Here is a 24255-nt window from a genome sequence, read left to right as displayed (position 1 = left end):
AAAAACGGAAACGGGAGATCTATTTTTTTATGCTCTAGGAATCATAAAACCAATGGATTGGAATACAACACTTCCTTAGCTTACACTCAGGAAATAAAAAGTTCATTGTATATATAATGACTTTTCGTTTATTAAATCTAAGTGTCTGGACAAATTGATCAACTGAATAATATTGTAAATAATATTGAACGAAATTTCGACACAAACTTATATTAATTATTACAGAAGAACGAGAACATTTTCTAACCCGAAATACTGAAAAGTACATATTTAGCCGTAAGGTTTTTTTCAGTAAAGTAAATTCAATAAATTAGGTATAAACAATTAATACTTCATCTACATTTTCTCTATATATGTACAGCGTACTTATATGTTATGATTAATGAAGTACATACATATTTGAACATTTGTTTGCTTTTCCGATTAATTATTTATAACATGATTTGTACAAAAATGAGCATACATACGAGTCTGCGTATTTTGTATTTTACATACATAATTATTAATTTATATATATTAGTTTATAAATAAATACATATAAATACATATATTATAATTCCGAGCTCTAGTCATTGATTAGACTTTTCCCTTCGTCTAAAGGCGCAGTTACACATCTATAAGTTTATCAGACCCAACTTGGCAAACAATATCTAGCTTCTTTTCCTTGTAAACATATGTTCGTTTCACAACGCTGATAGTTGATTGAATTATTAACTATTATTAACCCGATTTATCGTAATTATTTTATGTTTCAACTAAAACAGTACAGTGCAAAACAAAAAACTAACATGTCTATGAAGATATACAAAGACCGACACAAGTAAAATCGATACGTAGTGTGCCACCATCCGGGTGTCATATACCGTTTTTTCATTTGCATGGACTAATAAATCTTCATAGAGCCTTCAATAAATCTCCATTAAGCTTTTAATATATCTTTACAGAGCTTTTGGTGATTGTTTCACACGTACTGGATCCTTTATTGTTTTATCAGGCATCCAATTCTACTGAGAAAAGATAACCTCTGAGACTCGTGTCAGTAGCGAAAGACTCTGGTCACGTGTTGTGTTTTGTTCACAAGGTTTAAATGTCTAAATTAATGTTATTTATGCAATAGTGACAATTTCAATAGATTTCTTTTAGCAATTTATTGTTTGATATCTGATGAGGTTACAACAACAAAAAGTGTATCAGAGCTAAACCTACATTAAAAACAATATATTTACGAAGTTTACACTATTATTACCTAACTACCAAGTTTGTACAACGCAGGTCATATGTATATAATTATGTCCACGTATCACACTTTCCTGTTTGGTAAGCATGACGTTATGGAAATGATCAATCACAACATACAGCAGACACAAACCGGAGATCATTAGCTGGGAAAGAATCCGGAAACTTGGCACTTAACATTTACCGTTATTAAATTATCACATAATTTGTTTTTATTACCTTCATATCTCTTAAACGGTCCCGTGTATACGTTTACGTGTGAAATCGCTGTAAAACTCGTTAAAACCCAAAACCCTCAAGCCTGATCGAATGAACACTAAACAAGCCACCGTCAAAATAAATGTTGAATCTGCTTCGGCGTATTTCAGTACTCCCTTTTGTATTCTTAGAACTGTACATCGCTAAACAAAGCCTAAATAAATATCCAATATCAAAATATTTGCCAAAGCAATCGAAGCCCACCAAACCGTCCGCCCACCGCCCGCCCCTGCGGCCGCCACTCGCCAAACATTCGCATCTAATAAAACTGCGAAGAAATTAACGAAATTTCCAAGTGGAAATAAAACTTATTGGAATGATAAAAGGCGCGTTGCCGCTTGCCAAGGCAGAATAACATAATTCGTTCCGGGCCGACGAGCGCTCCGTGTCCGCAGAAACTCGAACTTTGCCGGAGAAGTGCAACATCACTAAAGGTGGAATCGCCGGGATTTTGGCGTAGCATTTCACAACTCGTTCGCAAAAGTAAAAATACAGGTCAGCGGTTTTAAGCCAGGCATCATGCAAATGCTAAACAGCGCTCCGTGAACTTAACTTATGTTGGTTTATCCAATAAATGTCGCGTACAGTATTCCCGTCACGACGTGCCACAATGAATCTATTGTTCTTATTCAAATTGGCTCATTCCCTCCACAATCGAAAGGGATGCCGGAGTTTGTCTAGGCTTTCCGTATTATTGCACTTGTATTACTGCGTTTATGAATATACATAAGGCGTCATGCTGAGAACCACACGCAAAAACATGCACTGTACACAAATGATGATGTCTGAGTGAGTATAGCCAGCGGATTGGGTTGTTTGACGATGCAGTTGAAGATAGTTTCAAAAGGAACAAAAAGCTGTTGGCGAACAAACAGCGTTGACGGGTGGAATCTGGGAGAAAATCTTTCACAACTTTTCCAAGGCAGTTTTGTATTACCTGTAAATTTTCTCGAAGTTTGTTTAGAACAATGTGTCACCACAAGGTTTAACAATTTTTGTGGTGCTATTTTTACACATTAATCAATTCCTACAGATGAACATTATACAATATTTATTTTACCGACAATTGTTTAATTCGGTCTTTATGAAAAAAGTAGTCAAAAATATCAAATATTTTTTGTTCTTGTCAATATTTGTTCTATGATGACTGCACGATGTTCATGGCGATGTTAAAAATAGTTTTTCGCGCAAGTCCTAATCAATAATTACATCACTAATGGTTTTTTCATGATTCTTGCTTCAAGCCAAAAACCGAAAAATTGTGTTTTTGACAGTTTTTATATGTATATAAATATTAACAATACCAAAATGCTTTCTTATTGCTCAACTGATTTGTAATCATTTAAAGATCAACCATAATTTTTACAACGTTAAATTTCATCCCCGATTTTGCACCTTTACGAATTACGTGTTTCCTTCACCCTTACCGGGTGAGTCACTAAGCGAGCGGTGCTCGAAATCTCATTAATTATTATTAAAGATACAACAAAAAAGTCGAAAACCCAAATTGTGCGATTCTACCCTGTAACCTGCATCATCCTCTATTTTTTGTTCATATTCTTCTAATATGTCCATGTGTCTCTTAAAAAAGCGAAAATCCCAGTAATTATTATCAACTTTAGATATAGAAAGTACTCATCAAAAAAAAGGAGAGAACAAAAAATTGAGTAAGATGCGGTAATAAAATAGGGTGTTCAGTTTGAAAAAATTGAAACACATCGATATTTGAAAATTGGAATAAATTAAAGATTTTTATGAACACTCTGTACATGAATTTTCATTTCAGTTAAAAACAACCCTATTGCGATTTGTTTTGTGAACCCTACCATTGCTAAACAATTTCAAGAAAATTGGAACAACGTGGCAACGTTGCATCGGTATTTCAAAAATAAACTGGGAGAGGAAAATCAAAATACATATGTAAAAATATAAAAGACGTTTCATTTAAAAAAAGTTGTGAGTTATTTTGGCCTTTGACTTTTATTTCTTTTTCTAAAAAGTAATTAATGAGACATTGAGGATCGCGCGCTTCAAATAAATAAAGTTTATCCCCTAAATCACACCCTTAGCGGTGGAATTTTCAAAAATCCTTGCTCATTGCTCACCTAGGACATAAGGCAAGTCTACTGTCCAAATTTCATGTTTCTGACTTAAGTAGTTTCGGCCCTGTGTTGATGGGTCAATCGATCAGGAGTTCTCTCTTGTTACTTATTATACTAGTACAGATTAATTCGTAGTTGCAAAAAAAATTGCGCCTAAATCGTTACATCTCCTACATGGGATAAAGAAACCGCGGCGCGCAAGTGACCCACATCCGATGAAAACAACTGCTTTAAATTAATGATTTTTCATTGTTGCCAAAACTTTACAGATGTAAAAAAGAGCTGTAATGTAATTAGCAAAAATTGCGTAACGAAATTTACTTTTAATTATTTTAGTATATTCTTGGAAAACTTCTCGAAAGAAGCAAATTGAATTTTTTACTACAAAGTGGAAAGGTCCGTTTGAGGCGACATTAAATTTAAAATTAAATTTTAGTGAATATACTATATCTAGTTCCGGTTTCAAGGAGTGAATATTGATGAAATGATTTTTGCGACACTTACTGGAATGGGGGATTATGGGAATAACACAGGAATCACAATTTTGGACATATATAGTACCATAATCCTACGAGATTTGTCCCGATTTATTAAAAAAGTGGGTGGGATTTGGTCAATATTCGCTGTTTTTAAAATCGAAAATTAAATCTCACCTTACCAAACTTAATTTTAAAGATCCTAACACATGCGGTTCAATTAAAAAAAGTTATCAAGTTGGTCGATATTTTGTAAACATTGTGAAGTATGTCTACAATAAATCTAAAATTTAATTGATGACAGCTGACAACGCGAAACTGTAAAACTTAACCTCACTTTTTCGTCAAGTGTCAATTATACACAACAGTATGGCTTAAGACGACACTTAACACACTATTTGCTTCTATCAAAAAACACCGCCAACTTGATGACTTTTCTAGCTGAATACCCGTTAATTCCGGTTATTTTTATCATGGAATTTTTCAGATTGACAGTATCTCATAAAGTCTGGAGATTTTTTAAAATTAAAGGATAACAGAGAAAAACACGTTTCTGTAAATCATAGTTGTGTACCATGCTCCCACTTTTTTTTTTGATATATTTTAAAATTTATTAACAATATCAATGTAGCAACTGAAATTTCCAAATTTCGAGGATGTAGAAGCCAAATTTTGTTTTCCACCTCGGTATTCAAAGTATCTAGATCCACTGCTATTGTGGTGATATGACATCTTTAATTACATTTCAAAATGGTGTTCAAAATTTTACTTTATGATACAATATTTAGTTTCCTTGTTAAAAAAAAATCATTTACGGTTAAAATAAGAACACTACTTTTGTAAGGTAATAAATTTTTACAAGTAAAAAGTCAACCATTCGTAAAACCATCGAGGGAAGCTTAGCAGTTGGCAAACGGTGGACAGGGGCGGATTATCTACTGTGCAACTAATTTAACTAAGGTGTCTGTAATAAGTGTTATTTGTGCTTATACGTCGGTATGTAGTTAACTTTCAATAGTATGAAATTATTTTGTTTCAGTATTTAGCCAAATGAATTTATTGCCGACCAACTCTCTTCCTCAATACAACCCTGAAATTTACGCAGATGTCAAGGTAGCACAGGTCGTCTGTGAAGGATCGACTCTAAATGCTCTAAATGACAATAACAGAACCATAAAATTTTAATAGAACACAAAAATAGTGTCTTTAAATATGTTATCTTTTTATTACTATGGATACTACTTCAGCTCCCGTTCGTTTTTAAGGAAGTTAAAAACTGTGGCTGTAATGTCGACAATAAAGTTAAATTCTCTTCGGACAGATGTTACAAAAGATCTCCGTAGCTGAACTAGATGTTCTAAAATTAAGAAAATCGCTATGGTTCGGAAACAAGTAATAGAACAATTCATTCAAGTGGTTAACACTTAAGCATTTGTTGCGTTGTAAAATGTAAACTTGTTTCCAACCGTAAAGCAATTACACACAGAACTGTTGGGTTACAAATGACCAAATACGAGACTACAGTCTATGTGATAATTGTAATTAGAACGAAAGCGGAGCTTGTATTTTTTTCCTCTAGAGTCATTTTTATACATTTTCATTATCCCTTCACATAAAAATTTCATGAACTTTATGCGTTACTTTACGTCCTCAACCATAAATCATGATTCCTTTTACATAAAAGGACTCAACAACCAAGGCGTCACTTTTACCTTTTTGCTAGTCCAGAAAACGATAAAACGAAATTAGGCGTGAATCGTAAACGCAATACTACGGAACAGAACCAACTAATCCTCGTAACCGCAAACCGCATTATATTACCATTGCATAATTCCTGCAAATGCGTATTTTCTCAAATATCTTTCAGCATTTGCATTTTGAATATAAACCTAACCTACGAACGATCGTCGCGGAATAAGACCGTATTGTGTAATTACCAGCCTTGACTCGATGACGCCACCACCGACAAATTAAAAATGCAAATTTCCAATTAAAAGAAGAATTAAGACCTCGCATTCCACGCGTCGCAGGAGTCCAGCAGGAATTCACCGAAAGAATGATGTCTGCGATTGTTCCACTCTCACTCCGGTCGGCTGGAGTCCCTTGAACTTGCAACAGTTATGATGAATCACTGTTCCGAAGAGAATAACGAAGGAGATTTGCTCAAGGAAGTAATAATTCGGCACGCGATCCCGAGTTTTTAACGCATTTGCAGACTAGAAAGCGAAAATTACAATTTGGAGGTCGGAATTGTACGTGTGGGCTCGCTGAAGAAAAAACTAGTCTTATGGTAGGAGTCGTTGCGGTTGCGGACACCCACGGACTCAGTCACCTGATTGCTCAACCGATGGTCAATCTTCAAGTGTTGTAACTAAATGTAGATGTTCGTGATGCAGCTCCGCTGAGGAAGCCCTACCGCATGATTTATCATGGTGTAATTAAACTATCAAGTAAATTTCACCGTAATTCATAGCAGGAAACGGTTAATAATCTTGGGGCTTTTTAACTTAGGTGCCGAGAAGTTGAACTGTAGCTTACCATTTTGTCGAAGTTTTGGCGGAGGCTCCTCATTGTCGCTGGATTCGGGCAGTGGAGAGTGGTCATCTGGAACAACAAAGTTTATTTCGATTTGGAGTGCAAGTACTAGGGGAGACAATAACGATCCAGTTTGTTGAGAAGTTTAAGTAAAGGTTTCGTTGGGCGTCACTTCCTGCTATAATACAAACATTGCTTATCCGGAGAATGAATCACGGGCATTGTGCATAATGCAGTGGTTACCCGTTATGGTTCACCATTTTAAAAATGCATTGTAGGAAAATCAAACAAATACCGCGTAGGAGGTTAATCCAGATTACATCGTCGTTTCTGCAAATAGAGAATGTTTGCAATATCGAACAAGATCATACATTATCTTATGAACTTCGTGACCCTGGAGAATTGGAGATTCATACCGCTGCAGATAATCAAAACGTAGATTTGATTACATATTTCATAAATGAAATGAAAGGAAAGTGAACATGCTGTTTGGAAGAAATCATCATTAATGTTAACAATCGCTTTGATGAATCTGGTATCAAGGGAATATTAGAAACACAAACATGGGTCAAGTAAGCTTATAAATAAATATCGGGTCCTCTACACCATTTAGTCGCATATTAGGTATTTTTATATTCAAATTGGTATCTTCAAATACGTAGGTACATTTACCTTCAAATTATTTTGAATATTTCAACTTATTCAAATGACACTATTCATTTTTTGGAAGCTAATACTTTAGTATACAGGGTGGCACAGAATTATATATTTATAATTGCAAATCTCCATCAATGTCTGTCTGTCTGCCGTCTGTGTCGATTTTTTATTAGACATAATCTCTGAAACTACAGTCCAGTTCTTTTGATGTAATTTTTTTATCTTCGACACTCTGCCAGAATTAAAAGATTATTGCCAATTTTTATGTCTGTTAGGAACATCTATTCTATTCAACTTGATGAAATAATATACGTACTCCTTTACTTGTCCTTTATGAAACCCCCTTGTAATTCTTTATTATCACTGTAATTTTTATTGTTTGAACCTTCTTCTTTAATTACATAATATTAACTACGTAAGCTGACTCATAGATCTGTGGAAGGCCGCTATGATTACCAGATGGAAGATCCTGAGTTCGATTCCTGACGGTGTTTCCAATTTTTTTATTGCCCAAATCAAGAACGATATGCCACTTTTTTTTACTATTTGTATTACACTGGACGTGTCAGAATTAACATACGTGTCCTTGCCGAAATGTTCGTAGTTTCCAATGGAAAAACTGACTTGGAGTAATTGTTAATCGAATATCCGTTTCCTATCATCGACTAGTATTATTTTCGCAATATCTAAGGATTTCCTTATGATATCAGTAACTTTTGAACTATGCACTTTGAATGACACACCTTTTATTACATTTTAGAACCAGTATTTATTACTACAGAGTATCTACAAATGATTCATACATTCAGCACTCGTTCGAGAATGTTAGTTTTTCTAAATTAAAGATTTTTGCCTCTTGTAAAAAAATGTACGGATCATTTATAGACATTTTGTATAACCCTACGTTAAGTAAACAATATCGTATCTACCCAGATAGCCAGTAGTGCACAGTTGAATCAGAAAACCGTAAAGTGTTGTGTTAAGATTTGAAATATGCGCAAGATATAGCTGAGAAAGTTTTACCAGAATACAATAACATTCAAATTTCACGTATTTTATTGTGTGGGTAATTTTGTGGAAATATTCACTGCTTATAATTCAAAAACATAAAAAAGTTACATCTTACTTACTTTTCTTATTTCAGTTGAAATAAATTTCAAGCGATTTATGCACTACACAAACATTCTGCTTTATTGATCATTCGCCAAGAACTTCTGGCGTATTGTAATCGAAGTTTCATTAAAAATGAACTGAATATCACAAAAAAATTGAGCTAAATGTAAAACTCAAATGAGCGTTATTTCACAAAAAATATTCACGATACGAAAAATATTTGCACCATATACTATAACCTAAACTGAATCAAAAATAACGATTAAATGCTTCATTAATTTCCAAATTTTCCAAACTGATTTGTTTTGTTTTAACTCGATTTGAAAGAATTATCCAATACGTTTAGAAACACATGTCTTGGATGTTCCCGATTTTAAATTTCTTACAATTTAATGACTCGTCAAAATGATCTGCACATCTGGACCGTTTAACGAAGTAATGCTTACGGTTTCACAGCTTACTTTAGAGAAGGCTGTTTTGATTCATAGGAACTGTAAAATGTTGACAGTGAATGTTAATACCCAGCAACACTCCCATTTATTAATAAAGACATGTATTTGGAAAACGCCATTATAGCGATTAAGTCAATCAATACTAATTATCAATCGGCTGCAGTCAATTACAATTCATAGATTCACTCATTACCCGCCCTTGATTATGATGTTCAGGAACAGGTCCGGCTTCGATCAATTACAGTCTCTCAGATGAAGCATAGCAATCATAACACTGGCAAATGAGTAAAAAACTGCACAATCACAAAGTGTTCGTTCGTAATTATGGAACTGGGGACATAAATTCATCATTCAAAACCTTAAGCACCTACAGCGGTGTCGGAAAGCTCTTTCGAATTATCATCAAACTTCCAAAATCCAACTGTCGCAGGGGTCCATTTGAAATTTAAACCGCATAAAACATTTCTCGGTACACTACAATGAAAACAATGACTAAGTAACCCGTTAAGCTGCACGAAAACGAGGCATTAAAGCCATCACGATAAGCCAAGTTTTTCCTGCCCCTTGGGGGGGAGATAAATCACGTGGCTCTAACACACGTAAAGCGGTCATGCATGGCACAAGCGTATACTTAAGTGAAGGTATCGGCACTTGAGGAGATTTATTAAAAAGATTATGAATTGCTTGTTGCATACCGACATCTAAAATTGAGTTGTGTATCGTGAAATATGAAACGTGCCGTAACACCTAATTGTATAATTCCCGAGAGGTCAAAAATCTTGGCTTTCTAGCCGGGATCCTGCTCGTGTTAAACGATGGAACAATATTGACATGGCTTTGTCATCGCCAAACTTCACTGTTGTTCTAACGAATGACCTTTAAGTTTTATTTGGTAACTTGACGCTAACTCGAGTTTTCCTTTGGAAAAATAATATTTGGCCTGCCACTTAGACCGTTTCCTCCAATTCCTAGAGTAACACGAAATTTTCTCCAAGACGTGAGCTTCGTCCTGCTAATTGGTTCGTCAATAATCACGCCAGTTGCTCACACTTCGTAAAAGCCACTATCAGTTTAACCAACAACGCATCATTCATTAGGTTACACACTGTGACAAAAAAATTCAGTACAGAACTGTGATTTTGCAGTTAAAATTAAGTGTCACACTAGTATCTAAACACATCCACAGAGAGGGTAACTCTAAACTGTTTTAATATTTTTAACCCTTAATTACGCATAATTTCGCTCTGTAATATTTTTTCGCAAGCCGCCGAGGTTGGGGACCGCTGAGTTAACCTATTCTGGCTTTTACGATAGGCTCCATTACCATACAGCAGCACCATCCCGTTTTGGTAAATGAGGCCCTCGTAAACTTTTACGGTGTTTTATTACTCGAAGGAAATAAATTTTCTTGTCGGATCAAAAATAAGTGGGAAAGGAGTAATTAAGTGATTAAGTTTTCGTAGAGTTCCCAGCCTAATAAACAGACAGCCTAAACCAATCAGCGAGATATGCTAATGGGGCGCCTTCTGATGGAGAAATTAAAGAATTACGGCGGAGTTGTTATCAGTGTTATTGTCGGCAGCATCCCTTCTAGGACCGAGCAATAAAACTTGCTACTTTACCTCAGGCTCAACGCCGTCGATAATATCGCCACTGAAAATAGAGGGGTATAAAATACATATTAATCATATTTTAGTCATGGTGGATTACTGGGCGAATGACGCGATAAGATACGGCTTTTCTAACTTGGCCGTGGGGGAGTAAGAGCTTGTAAGCTTGGGGGAGATTGAAACTGGCATACGCTTGATCGATGTCCGCATGTTCCCAACTACTCCCAGGCTCGTGTTACAATCTCCTGCAATGATCGTTATCGAATTACCCGAATTACTCTTCCGATTCCTCCAAAACAACGCTGCGGGATAAATTTTTCCTTGTAACCCCAAAATTAATTACTTCGTCAATTCGGATCCGGGGTAATATATGGCAGAGTGGAAATGACGTCGCATTATGGCACTCGTGGGACTTCAAAGCAAAGCGAATGTCTATAATTTGCAAAAAATATTGCGATTTGGCTACAGGTTCTTTTGACGATGCAGATTTAAATCTAGAAACATTAGCTACGTTTTTGATTTTTACGTAAAGTCCCCGTGTATAACACACGTGTGGGTCGAAATTTATTGCATGGTGATTGTACTTTATCGCGTAAATCAGTTCAGCAGTGGGTTAGTTCGTAATAAAAATTAATTCATAAATTGACCCAAACCCGGCAAGGTGAGGCAAGACATGGGCGGACCGGACTCGAAATCTCGTCCTCGATTAAACGGTTTCCACTTAACAAATTAAATTTTTATCGGGACTGTAGTAGCGAGATTTTTTTCATAATTAGTCTTCTTCTGACACCGCCCCGAGTACTCCGCACTTTGTTCAAACTAACCTGACCGGAACTCAGATCTCGAGAGAATGGGCAAACACCTGCTCCATTATCGAGGATTCTTGAAATTTTGAAATGTTCGACTTGCTGAAGCAATTTATAATCCGGTTTCTTTTTTGCCTCAGTGTATCGCATCGATAACTACCTGAAATCGAGCTTGATGGCCATAATTACGGCGTATAGGGAAGCCGAGAAAGCAAGGGGAATGGGCGATTAAGCGAAAATCGACAACCGCGCAAAAAGTTGAATAATTATTGTTCCATGTAGTATGAACCGATTTTAAAGTCTGCTGGTTTAAGTAATGAAGGGTGATGCTATTCGACGCTAGTGAGGCTATTACTCTTTCCCCATCTGCTACTTTTGACATACAAGTACATAGGAAAGGTGTATGTGTGCCGGAAAGGGGCTTTTAATCGACAAAAAATGCAAAACAGCCGAATTGTTGGCAGCAAGGGAAAAAGGGAGTATCGTTCTAAACTTAACACAACCTTCAAGAACCAAAATTATAACATTTATAAACTCCTTCCTCCAACAGGAAGCTCTTGGCTATTGGATTTAAAAACTTTTGTAATACTACGAAGTATTTGTCTAAAACTAGCACCACAGCAGTATGAAGATCACGATAAAAAAATAATTTTGGTTCGTCAAGGTCTTTGGAAATTAGTGTTTGGAGTTGCCTTCCACTTCATTAGTAGAGCCCGAGGAGGACGCAGCTTTTTCCAGTTAGCCACATTCTGGTCCAGAAGATAATCACCAACAGCCAACTAACCACTTTAAGAATACACTACGGCTATTAGGAGATGGTTAGATATTTATATTAATTAACATAATGACGTTTCCTCGAATTAGCAGGCAATTAACACAATCTGGCTTTACACAACTGATGGACTAATTGAGATTATCATCTAATATCGAAATTCCCATAAAAAAAAATTACCCGCTTGATCACCGGGTCGTTAACCTCACCTCATCAGCTCTATATAAACAAAGTTTCCTGTGTCTGCGATAAAAACTAATTTGCTTATTGATTATGTCCGCGTAATGGTGTCGCTTTTGATTACATAAACGCATTCTTCATGATGTGGCACTTCCATTTAACTTTTTTCACGAATAGGCAGTGACTGAACATAAATACGAAGCAAGCTTTTTAATATCAATTTCAAACAACGGAGCCCAAAGAATAATAAACAAACTTAGACCACCATCAAGCGCTTTAGCATGGGATCAGCCGCTTTAAAAATAAATACTTGTGAAATTATTAACTCGACGTCGGTATGCATCTTGCTGTGTTCCAGAGCTTCCTCCGCTGCTAATGAGTATAAAATTACCAAGCGCAATCCATCTACTTCTGTTCCCGAAAAGGGTAAAAGCGGTCAACATAATTGGACTTTGACTGAAGACGTTCTCATCTGAGGCAAATGTGCTTTCATCCTCTTACTTTATCCACAATCGCTTTACATTTGAGTTAGTCGGAAATTTATTATAGTTCATTGTTTGTCGTCCCCTTCAATAATAATAATCATGCTTCGCCTGGAGTTGGTCATGATTTATTTTTCTCCTCGCGAACTATTGCCTTTTAATGATGGTTTATGACTTATGGAACGCCTTGTTCGTGATGTTAGCTCTACTTATCTGTTCTTCCACGGTCTTCAACGTTGCAAGCCACTAATTGTCGTCTGTAAAAATGCGGCAACAATTTTAAAAGGTGTGACTACGGTTATTTCGTACGCAGACAATGCCGTCAGCTTTGGCTCTTAACGTGTCGGAAACCACTTCCGAAAGCTTATACCGTCTTAGAGGAGTCTTTTTATTTCGGTTTATTTCTCTTTATGTCGCGTCGTCGACCAAAGCGCTCGCTGGAATCTTCCAGAGGAAGGCAAAAATTGGCGTCGGAATTTATTTCTTAATGTCAAGCAAAAGTGAAGCTGAATTTACGTAATTTTAGGTTGCGCGAAGGCGACTGGAATCGTCGGAATTCCACTGATAATAATAATCAAAAGGAAAAATATCAAAACTTATTAAAATACTTGGAAGAATATCACCGAGATTTTCCAGTGGCTGCTCGCAGAAATCAAACTATACTTGTAATTTAGCAAATTTTGCAGAAAAGTAGATCGTAGGTTATACTCCAGTTGACAGCTTGAAAAACGTTTTTATTTCTCTTTAATCACATTTAATTGGTGGTTGGCGTACTTACATTCTAACCAGTATCACGAACTCTGCTATAAATAGCGAACGGGTTGACATTCAGAATTGGTAAACAAATTCCAAACTTATTTTGCAAATTAAAAGGCATTGGTCCAAATGAAGTAAATATGTGTTTTCAATTAATTTTGCAGTTTCATTTGTTAAAGGTGTGGGACAGGGTAATTAAATTTTGATTTTTTAACAGAAAAAATTGTCAGCAAAAATTCAAATACAATCCTTCGTAAGAGCCAAAGATGGTGGTAGATTGACGTCTCTAGTTAGTGTGCGAGTTCGTGCTCCGTTTATACAATAAATTTTGAATCTCGGATGATACTTCTCGTGGTGATGCCAACGTCACACATGCTATTATTCGATTTGAATTATAGAAGCTCCCAGCGAAATGGTTTAACTTTGGAGAACTTGTTACCCAACTTTGATTAGTTTTATCATGTACATGTCTGGAGGTGTATACGTGATTGTCTATAAATTCGAAAAATCCTAGAGACCAATTAAGAAATTAATTACTTGGAGTGATGCTATCGCACGAAATAAATACTTCTTGAGATAAATCTGAACCCGACCCTAGCGAAGATAAGCTCGGGCATGATTCATAATTTAATCGCCTTACGTACCAATAAATTGCTTTCATTTACGGCACAAGAGACAAATAAGACTCTTGACATTTTGGTATGCCACAATAGGAGTTTTGTGGGCCTAAATTAAAATTCGAGACGCTAAGCAGGACCAAGTTGTAAAACACAATGGTTATTTTTGTTTCTCCATTATAATGAAATCTTGATGGATTGTTATGAGTCGTAAAAAGAACGTAGAAGGGGCATTGTTTGATCTAATGGGAACTCGAATTTCTTGGTGAGTAATGAGAGGAATAGCCGTCGTCCAGCTCGCGCAGGACAGTCCCCGCCGCCGTAGACACAACACTCGAGATTTACGAGGAATTTATTACATATTACCGATTCACGGCGTAGACGCTGTGACGTGGCATAACTCATTTCCATTCTTTGCGGCTAGGTTACGTCCGACGTGACTCTTATACAAAACGTTCTTCCGCCTCAATTAAACCATTTTAGACAATCTAAACTGCTTTTGTGATGTTGTTATTAATTAAAAGGATAACCCGATCCGAGTGTACAACAGGTTTAATTGTTGCTATCGAGATCCGCAATTTAGCGCCCATTTCGTGTGGGCATAATGGAAGCCATTTGCACTCGATTATAGCAAGACTGGTCCGACCCCGAGCAGCAGGAAAAATCCTCAGAGGTCGCGTCTTGGGCTGGACCTGACGTCATTATTAGATTATTGGCCAATAAATCGGGTTTGATATTTGGCTGGAGTTAATTACCCCCGAGTGATGGACGAGCTTTCGCTCTCTTTGCTGCCGAATCCGACCTTCACCGTCCTGCTATTATTAAAAGTTAATAAAAGACCGGACGGGCGCTTGCGCCTTTTATAAATTATAATCAATTAATAATGCGCCAACAACACCGATTTTCTCGCAAATTTGTCTGCCCTCGAAGAATCGGTTTGTTAACCTGAGAAAAAATCTGACAGTACCAGTTGGCGACGGAAACTTTTGACTGAGAATGAAGCGCCAGACGCCGAAAGAAAATTGCATGGAGAAAATAAACTTCGGAATGGAGTAAGTGAATTATTTCATGTGGTAATACAAAGTATGAGTATTACAGCGTAAAGCTAAAGTTCAGCGCATCCTTTGAAAGTTTATTTTTAAGTCGGAGTGCACGCGATGTAAAGCTAGCGCTGAAGAAACCACGATAAAGACGAGATGAAAGGTGAAAGTCGGGGTTGATTCACCTCTATTCATACGATCATAGGTGGTCTGGTGCAAAAAAATTAATTTTTTATGTTGCATGATAGTCTAGACAGAGACAATTAATCCATGTTATTAACACGCACTCTACGTCATGATGTAGTAGGCAAACTAATGTATTATTATGAAATACAGACCGAAAAAATTCAGGTGGATCGATAGACAATTGTAATGCTATACAACTATTATGACGGCAGTAATCACCATACAAAACAAAGTTAAGTCATCATTATCTTCCCTTGGAATTGAATGTCTCATTCTATTTAGACCTCGGCAACCAGATACACTTTTATGTAGAAAATTAACACAAGAAAAAGACACTCGGAAACATTGTGATACTAATTAATATTCACACAGCTCTGACGTTTCTTCTCCGTCAGTTAAAGTTCAAGTCGTAAACGCTCTATATCTTTCGTCAAACTTTACTTGTGTGTTAGCACATTGTTATTTTTGACTGAACAGTAGGTATCGTCAAGAAAATTTGGCAATATCTGTGCGGAACTGACAACACTAGATGCATAATTATTCCCCAAGGTGATATTTTGTAAAACACTTTTATAATATGTCTTAAAATAATTAATTATCATCAGTTTGACCTCGTACTGTTTACAGTGGTTGCTGTAAATAATATTCAAGTGTTAAAAATTTTAGTTTTTTTTGAAGTGTTCAAATACTTGAAATAAAAGAACGAGGACTTTTATCTCTTGTCTACTTAAAGAAATGAGACAGCTGACCTAAATCACTGGAAAAATGATTTATTCCAGTTTTCGTTGTGTCATTTTAAATTATGTAAGTTACACCTAATTCAACATCACCTGCCCAACAAACGACCATGTTATTTTAAAATAATATTGTATATCCTTTCTTCTGAACGTGTTATAATACTCCCATAATTCAACAAGATTTATTGTCTTCATAATTATAAAAATGTGTGGCATTATATAAACTGTGAAGAAACGCTATACTGATTTGGAAAACTTATATGTTCAAGGTGTTCACATGATCTAAATTAAGAACCATACTAAAGGATGGGGATATTTTGCATGCCCTCGAGTCTGGAACAAAAACGATTTTTCGTAAATAGAACATTTGTTTCCAATTGCGTGTTTATCAAAGAAACCTATTAATAAACCACAGCCCGTTATCTAATTTGAAAATTTACAAGTCTAAACATCGCTGTTCTTTAATGGAATCTTGCGTGTTCAGAATATTGCTATCAACGTTCTATTAGTGGCTGCTTATATTTTGGAGAAGATTTAGTAAAATCAATAATTAAATCGCTAGTTTTCGTGGAGGATAAATCCGTCATTATAGAAACACGAAGTCAAGTACCTCCGGAGTTCGTCGCTTCCGTTTCTAAAAATGACAAAATTCGTCCTTGTAATTACCCGAGAAGATAAATTACAATGATTACACAACCTCGACGGCATACATCTAAGTGAATCTGCTCCTTTTAGAAAAAAAGTGAGCAGAGAGCAAAACACTAATTTTGCACCATCTGCTCTAAAACCGTTTCGATTTATTCCCGTCATGTGCTCTCAGAAATTTCCATTTACCGCTGAAAATATTTATAGAAACCATTAACACGTCTTTATCACTGGCGAAGGTTAAAACCGAGGCATCATTAAAGGAAACACTGCCATCATTCCAGGCGAATATAATCCTTGGAACATTTCGATCTCTCAACTGCACGAGGAAACCATTAAATTCCATTATTATTACTTAACATCATTAAAGAGATAAGCCGCAATCTTTTCCAGCTCTTGGTTAACGTAAACAGAAGAGATCGTCAGAGCGATCGCAATTATACACTTCGACCTAGATTATGTGTTTGGATTGCTCTGGGAAGTGCAAGTACAAGGCAGCAATTGAATAAATTTTTTGTCGGACTCTTTCAATTACGCCAAACAAAACATTGTGCAATAGAACCGGAAAGGTGTTTGCTTTTCAAAGGGGGAAAGACGGCGAATAATCGTAAAATCTTGACAATCAGGCTGCAAACAAAGCTGCCAGACATGTTTCCTCCACATATACACATGGTGAGTGTTGAAAGCTTGTAGCTGGAGAATGCATACACTCGTCGGGGGTCACGACGCCACTTCTTTTCTTCGCACTGCGTATTAACAGTCACGTTTATAATATAGGCGTTGTTTTATCATAGCAACGTGAACCGAACCGAGAGCCAGAAACAGACTGTAGAACAAATATTTAGCAGTTATTGAGGCCGAGAAGCGATAACACCGAACTCTTATTCGAGGTACTCAGGTGATGACGAACAGAACTAAAATATCCACGTCTCACCTGAAAGCAAGACAGACTCTTTCACAGTGAAAACGCTGTGGTGTTTTGGAGTCCCATTTGTAATTCAGCGTCATTTTATCACAATTATGTGAAGCGAACCCGCGAACCAAGAACAGGCCGTAGAACAAATATTAGCAGTTATTGAGGTCGAGGAGCGATAACGCTTTATCAAAAAGTCTTTTAAACACATTCTGTTGTTCAGGTAATGACAAACCGTTTAAAAATTTACAGTGGGGTTTTATAGCGCCGGTTATAGTTTTTGCCGGAATAACGCAGCTGTTGGCACCCTTGCGCTTATCGATCATGATTAACTGTGCAATTTCCAGGACCAATTACGCAAACACCAATTTCCCAACTCATGGATAATTCATTGAAACATGGCAACAATAAAAAAACACAATGACTTACAATAACGAGGCGCTCATTACGGCTCAAACAACCTTCGAGTCTCAATTAGTACTGAATAATTCTGGATGTTTGAGAAAATATTTATACTTGACATTTCGCCGTAATAGCAATAGCATTCGTTCAATAAATAACTCTGGAAGGGTTTTTCACCCTGTCATTAAATAAACAGCGGCGACTATCCACTATTGATGGTGTTTGCAGAATTTTGTCCAATGTCGTCTGAAATATGCATGCATAAGGGTATCGATTATTTTGGTGTTTAATTCAATTAAGGCCGATGCGCTACGAACAAAACAAATCAATTATAGATTAATGCCAACAACATCAAAGCAAATAAAACGTAAATGATTATCATAAAACAACATGGTGAAGTCCAAGGACTGGTACCGACGAGAGAAAACGTTTATGGTTTCTAAGAGAAATGACGGTTTGCTAGGTGTGTTCTATTCTTAATCGATTATTCAGCGTCATTTTTTGCACGCTAATTACTATTAATAAATTCATTTCGTGTTTTGTTAGTAGTTAAAACCGCATTTATCACGCTTGATTTCTTAAATTACAACTATATTAAATTGTCCAAGTGACTGAACAATTACTGAAAAAACGAGTTACATTCAGCCTGGCATACATCATAATTTATTCAGCTCAAAAAAGCGATTAAGTCATCGTTTCTTAATACATTGGGATCGAATTCCGTTGCTCGTCGCTGACTTGCTATCATTTTTTCGTGTCAGACTGGTATGAGATCACCGTTTGGATAACACACATCGCAACGAATTTTTGTAAGGCCATATTATTTTTTAGGAATCCGTTTACATAACTAGCCTTATTCTACTACTGCAGTCACAATTTTCTCTTTTTATGTTACTACATCCAGAATAAAAATTTGCAGAACTTGAAGAAATGGAATTTTGGAAGAAATAAAATTTTGATCGAATGATTTCACTGTAGTGTGGAAAAAAAGGTGAAAGTAAATCAGTGGAGCCACTTATATAACCTATAATTTAATTTTAATCAGTTTTCTAAAAAAAAAAACAGTCTTCAATAAATTCCAAAGGACTTATAGCCACTCCAAAACCCACACGAAACACTAAAAAACGAAATGTGCCGCATATTTTTCTAAGCGCTTGAATTTCGAAGCAAATATTTTGCCGCTCAGTAGCTTCCGTGTTCTTAGCTATGCGAAGGAAACTATTCGGCATTCATAAAAATTTTTCTTACTATTTATTTTCATTCAATAGATGTTTATTTGTTCGACAAAGTTCAAACTTTTGGTATTTGTCAAGCATCGACAATTTTCGGCGGACTCATCAAAATTGCGACAGTGCCAGTGGCGTATTTACAAATGTATGCAAATAAACCATCGTAACAATGTAAATTATCTTATGTGTGCCACAAATTTCCATAATTTATGCCTGAAGCAGGACATTGGTCAGAAATTATGAAAATGCACTCACAGCGCGTACTCCAATAAAATCCTATTCAATTATTCTCCTCATGCCAACTCACGACGAAAGCCGATGAAGGATGACCACTTATAAATTCTTCTTGTTTAAAATAAATTAATGAAATGAGCAGCTCATTGCTCGCACAGGCTACAGATATGTTTGGTGCAGGTGCTCACCTTCTTGACCTCCACCTGAAGTATGAACGAAACAGCCACAAAGAAAACAAAACCGGCGACTCCCTTCTGATCGTTTAATAATAAAACATCTATTTTATTGTAAAACAGCGATTCCTGTCTCGGATTCGTAAATGTTTATGTTAATATAACTGGACAGATGTTGAGAACAACGGTAGTTATGGAATGTTCGTTGTTTCTTGACTGTGTAACATTCATTTGGTATTCACGGTAAATCGTTGTTTAGGTAATATTCCAATTGTGTGGTTGTGAAGTGTGTTATTACCGTTGTTGCGAATTTAACGTTAGTTTTTTGGAAGAGTCCTCAGACTGTCTGGATGACGTTCTCGTGGAATTGAAATTTCACGCAAAACAAGTCTGGGAAAACCGTCTAGTGTAACGTTTATTGACAATTTGCAGTTTTCTGCATTTTGGCTTTTAGTATTTGGACGTTGTTCCAAACAAAAACAAAGCGTGTCTGGTTTCAATATCGAGCAAACATAATCCTATAAAACAAAATTTGCAATTAGCTCGGAACACGCTGGCGTTTATAACTTGCCCCAAAACCAAAAATTGGGTTGGCTTTTTAAAAGCGCGCAATTGTTGCGACTAAATCCTAATTAAGCACAGAATTATTTACTTCAAACTCGAAGTACCCAGGCAGTTCTCGTAATCCGCAGTCAAACAGCAACCGTTACTTGTTCATGATTAAAGATGCTTAAAATTGATAGACATTATGTAGATTGTGAATGTAAATAATTAAAACGTACAGCCACCTGAGTTTAGGCAAAATGTGATCAGTCATCTCACTCTAGCGTTGTTTTGAATGTTTAATAGCCACTTTAAACTCTTAAACATAATTGATTAAAATTATTCGGCTGCCTTTAACGCTGCTGTTGTTTACCAACACTGCCATTGAATCGAAGAAACAATTATCACCTTCGTGTCACTTTTGTCTCGCCAATGGGGAACACGGAAACTTAATTTTTCCGAGCATAATAAAGATTCTGTTGGTCACCCGTTCAACAATGGCGTGTAATTAATGACACAAGCCACTAAAACAAGGCGTGATTGAAATACGATATGTTTCTCCACACAAGCTGACATCATCAGGGTGGTGATAAAGTGGAGCCCGAAAAAAACAATCTCGTGATTTGTTGCGTTGTATTATTTATCGGGAATGAAAAGATCGAGATGCATTGCCTGTGATAGAGATCTTGAGACGCGGAGTTCAGTACACTGAGAAAAATACTTGTTAAAATTTTATTTAGGTGCGAGCAGGCAATCAAATGACATGTAAATAGAACCAAGTTTTTATTACCAGTGTTGACATTTTCAATTTCGCAGTTAAACTTTTCATACGCGAGACTACATATTTACGCTACGCTTTTTCACTCAAGTAAGTAAAATTAGTGCAATACTTATAAGGACAAACCATTATTTCAAGTATTTTCACTTTTTGTGGTGAGAAAGTTCTGGGTTTAAGTAAAATTTATGGATAAATATACTGCCGAACATAACATAAACAAAATGTACGATAGTTTTTCTCTGGGTATTGACTTCCTATGGTAATAAAATGTGTTGTAATCTCTGGAGTGATAACAGCAACTAGGTGCTTGGTGGATTTAACTACGTACTTTACTGGTTTCAGTTAAAACAGGTCAGTCTTGAAAGATGGTTGTACGGTCGAATTGGCTTGGAAATAAAATTTTTAAATCATAGGATATAACCGGATTTAAAAAAAAGTGACACCTAAATAACCCGACAAAATGAAAATAATCCACTCAGCGAAAAGAAAGTGTCTGACTTGTCTGTAAGGTCTTTATTTAAAGCAACGGATCGGATCACCCCAAACCCAGTATTACATCTCGGTCTTCAAAATCTAGTCAGAGAAAATTCTATTTTTAGAATGAAATGTGTTTTTAATACACATTTAAAAACCAAAGTGTTCGTGTAGTGGGTAATTTGTGGTTGCTGTGTAAAAGTCCCTTCAACTACATATCAAAGAAAAGGTTGCAGGAAACACAGAATAATAGTTTGAACACTATTGTTTTATTTTACTTCAGAATTGTTTCATAAGTTGTCTGGAATAATCTCTTGTAACACACAAAAACATTTTATTTTTACTCTCCCCTACATCAAAAAGAACTGGGTTAGTACTTGTGACAACACAAAGCGTTTTCATAGAATTAAAATACAATGTCGTTTTAACTTATTTTATTTCCATTGTATGTCAGGTGTAAAAAATTATTCAAATAGGTACAACTGGATCTAACGAAAATGAATCCGGCGAATTAGGTTTGGATACTTTAATGGTTTGTGTATGGCTGTGTAAGCTATTGTACGTCAAGATAGACTCGAAGAGTGAAAATAACATTTAAGACGTAAAGCTAACGACAAAAGTGTGTGGGATTCGTTCTGGAAAATTTGATCATACACGGAAGTACTAATATTCAAATTGCCAGTCAAAAAATTTCCTATTCAACGACATGAAAAATTATATCAGAAGGAAACCTTGAAATTTTTTCCGTAATTCATCAAAAATTCGATACTCTATGTACAATTCTGAAAATGACTGGATGTTAATATATCATAACGTAATAAGACAACTGTCACGTAATATCACAATACGGAAGGTTACGAAAATGGAATATGACTATTTACAAATTATAAAAAAAAATTGTATTTAAACGACACTTTGTCCGGTATGACGAAAAAAGATTAAACCAACAGTTCTGGTATTTGCAACATCGATGCACCATTTGCTCAAACAAAAATTATATCAAATAGAATCTGAAAAATTTCCGTCATACAAAAATCGATTATAACGTAATTGTGGTGGACAATGCACATTACCGTTTTAGGGAGAGCTTTAACATTAAAGGCATTGAAATTTGAAAAACGGTATGTTATCGGCGACCTTGCTAAATTCTATAGACATGGTGTTATCTTTGGCGCCACACCATTGTATATTCAAAAGCGGAAGCGAAATCATCACTAATCCAAAGTTTAGTAAGAAATAGTCTTTGTTGTCGCGGAAGAACTAAGAAAAATGTCATCAACAAGTTGGAAGAATTATGTGCAGCTTGAAGCCATTGAACACTTCTACGTGCAAAATTATCTAACGGAGCTGGTGGTTCGTTTCAATGGCAAACACTGACGACTCTGAAACTATTTTTAGTGTCATATTTAATAATGAACCTTTTCATTTTTAGCCCTTTTTAGGTTTATTTTGGTGAATACATTTAAAATTGTTCCAGTGTTCAATATTCTCAGTTATGAAAATAATTTTTTTGTGATCCAGAGATCCAAATTAAACTAAAAAAAAGGCTAGATTTCTGTGTCTGAGAAACCATCCGATGCGTTGAATTACGTTACTTATCTCTATTGAACACATCGAGATGCATTACCTTTGATAAAGATCTCGAAAAGATGTATTCTCTAAACCAGTTGCGGTATCAATAGGTTATTCCAGTAGGTTCAGATACGTTCTAATAATAGCCCCGTTTTTATCAGAGTTCCTCTCAATAACGAAGCAAAAATTGGATTTCTTTCCGGTTCTTGCATCTGCAGCGCAAATTGAAGATGCATTTTAATGAGAGCAAAACGCGGAATTCGCCGGATATCAGACCTAAATGAGTGCAATCGCCGACCGGTTCCGGCAAAAGACGTGTCTGATGCGCTTTGAAAACTCCGAAGCCAACCTAAATGTCAGGTCAGCTGTAACGATCACAAAATAACACCGAAAAATGACACCACGTCCCGGTTATAAATAATAACGACACGACCTTTCCACATCTGACTCGGTGGAAAAAATCTACTTACTTTGCCGTTTCCCGAACATTTTCTCCTGTTCTTGTACAACAGCAATCCAGCGGTATCCATAGTGGAGAACACAATTTCAGAAATGAAAAAAAAACACTGAAATCAAAACGAAAGCGAAAAATGGCACAGAACACGTAGGTTAAATCATTTTTCACAGGTTACAGGGGACGACCGGGAATCGAGCGCAGTCTCTACACGCACACATACGAACTAGACGAGCGCTGAAAACGAACTGAAGAGAAGACGGAAAGCAGAAATTCACGAGCCGTCGGCGTGGTGTTGTTGCACGAGACGCCGCCGCGGCGAAGGCCTGAACTAAACTAAAATGCGGAGGGGAATTTACCCTCGTTTCTATTCAATGCTTCAAGTTTGGGGATGCAATTTCGGAACCTGACTGAACTGCCGGACGATTGTTAGAACGGAATCTCGCGGCGCAAGACGTTCTGCAACTTTGGCAGGCCGAGCCTGAAGAAGGAAAAGTGGAGCTACGCAATCACGACGGTCGGGGCACTTTTTTATTTCCGAGGTGGATGACGCGGGCTCGTGGGCTGAATATTGTTTTAAGAAGGAGCGAGTTTATTTCGGGAAATGAGCGAAATAACAGAAAATTGCGCAGAAGACATAACATCCACTTTAGACAAATATGGCTTTCCGGCAACTTTAAACTTCGACTCAGACGAAAAAATAAACTGGTGTTTGCAATATTCGTCTAAACTAAACCCCAGAATTTTCCTTGAAGTGGTGAATCTTGGAATCGCTGTGAGCTTGAATCACAAACTTTTTTTAGAGACCAAAATCCTTAGTATC

The 24255-nt window shown here is 36.3% G+C and overlaps 1 protein-coding gene across 2 annotated transcripts in view; it reads right to left on the bottom strand.

The window, feature by feature from the left end:
- The window catches only part of LOC135122833 (carboxypeptidase N subunit 2-like), an 84911-nt gene that overhangs the window by 37312 nt on the left and 23344 nt on the right, over positions 1–24255 (bottom strand). The window contains exons 1-2 of one of the 2 annotated variants that reach the window (XM_064047282.1): positions 23449–23696; positions 6611–6676 (exon numbers count right to left, since the gene is read on the bottom strand). In XM_064047282.1, the coding sequence (XP_063903352.1) occupies positions 6611–6676; positions 23449–23508 (126 nt within the window). In that variant the 5' untranslated portion in view covers positions 23509–23696. Of the gene's footprint in view, positions 1–6610; positions 6677–23448; positions 23697–24255 lie in introns of those variants that run through there. The other variant, XM_064047283.1, reaches the window with a different exon arrangement.

The sequence above is a fragment of the Zophobas morio genome, unplaced genomic scaffold (assembly GCF_036711695.1).
Source record: "Zophobas morio isolate AGI-343-1 ecotype UQ-CSIRO unplaced genomic scaffold, CSIRO_AGI_Zmor_V1 ptg000005l, whole genome shotgun sequence".
Classification (NCBI taxonomy): Eukaryota; Metazoa; Arthropoda; class Insecta; order Coleoptera; family Tenebrionidae; genus Zophobas; species Zophobas morio.
Note: the sequence above shows the minus strand (reverse complement) of the source record. Positions and strands in the feature narration are given on the sequence as shown.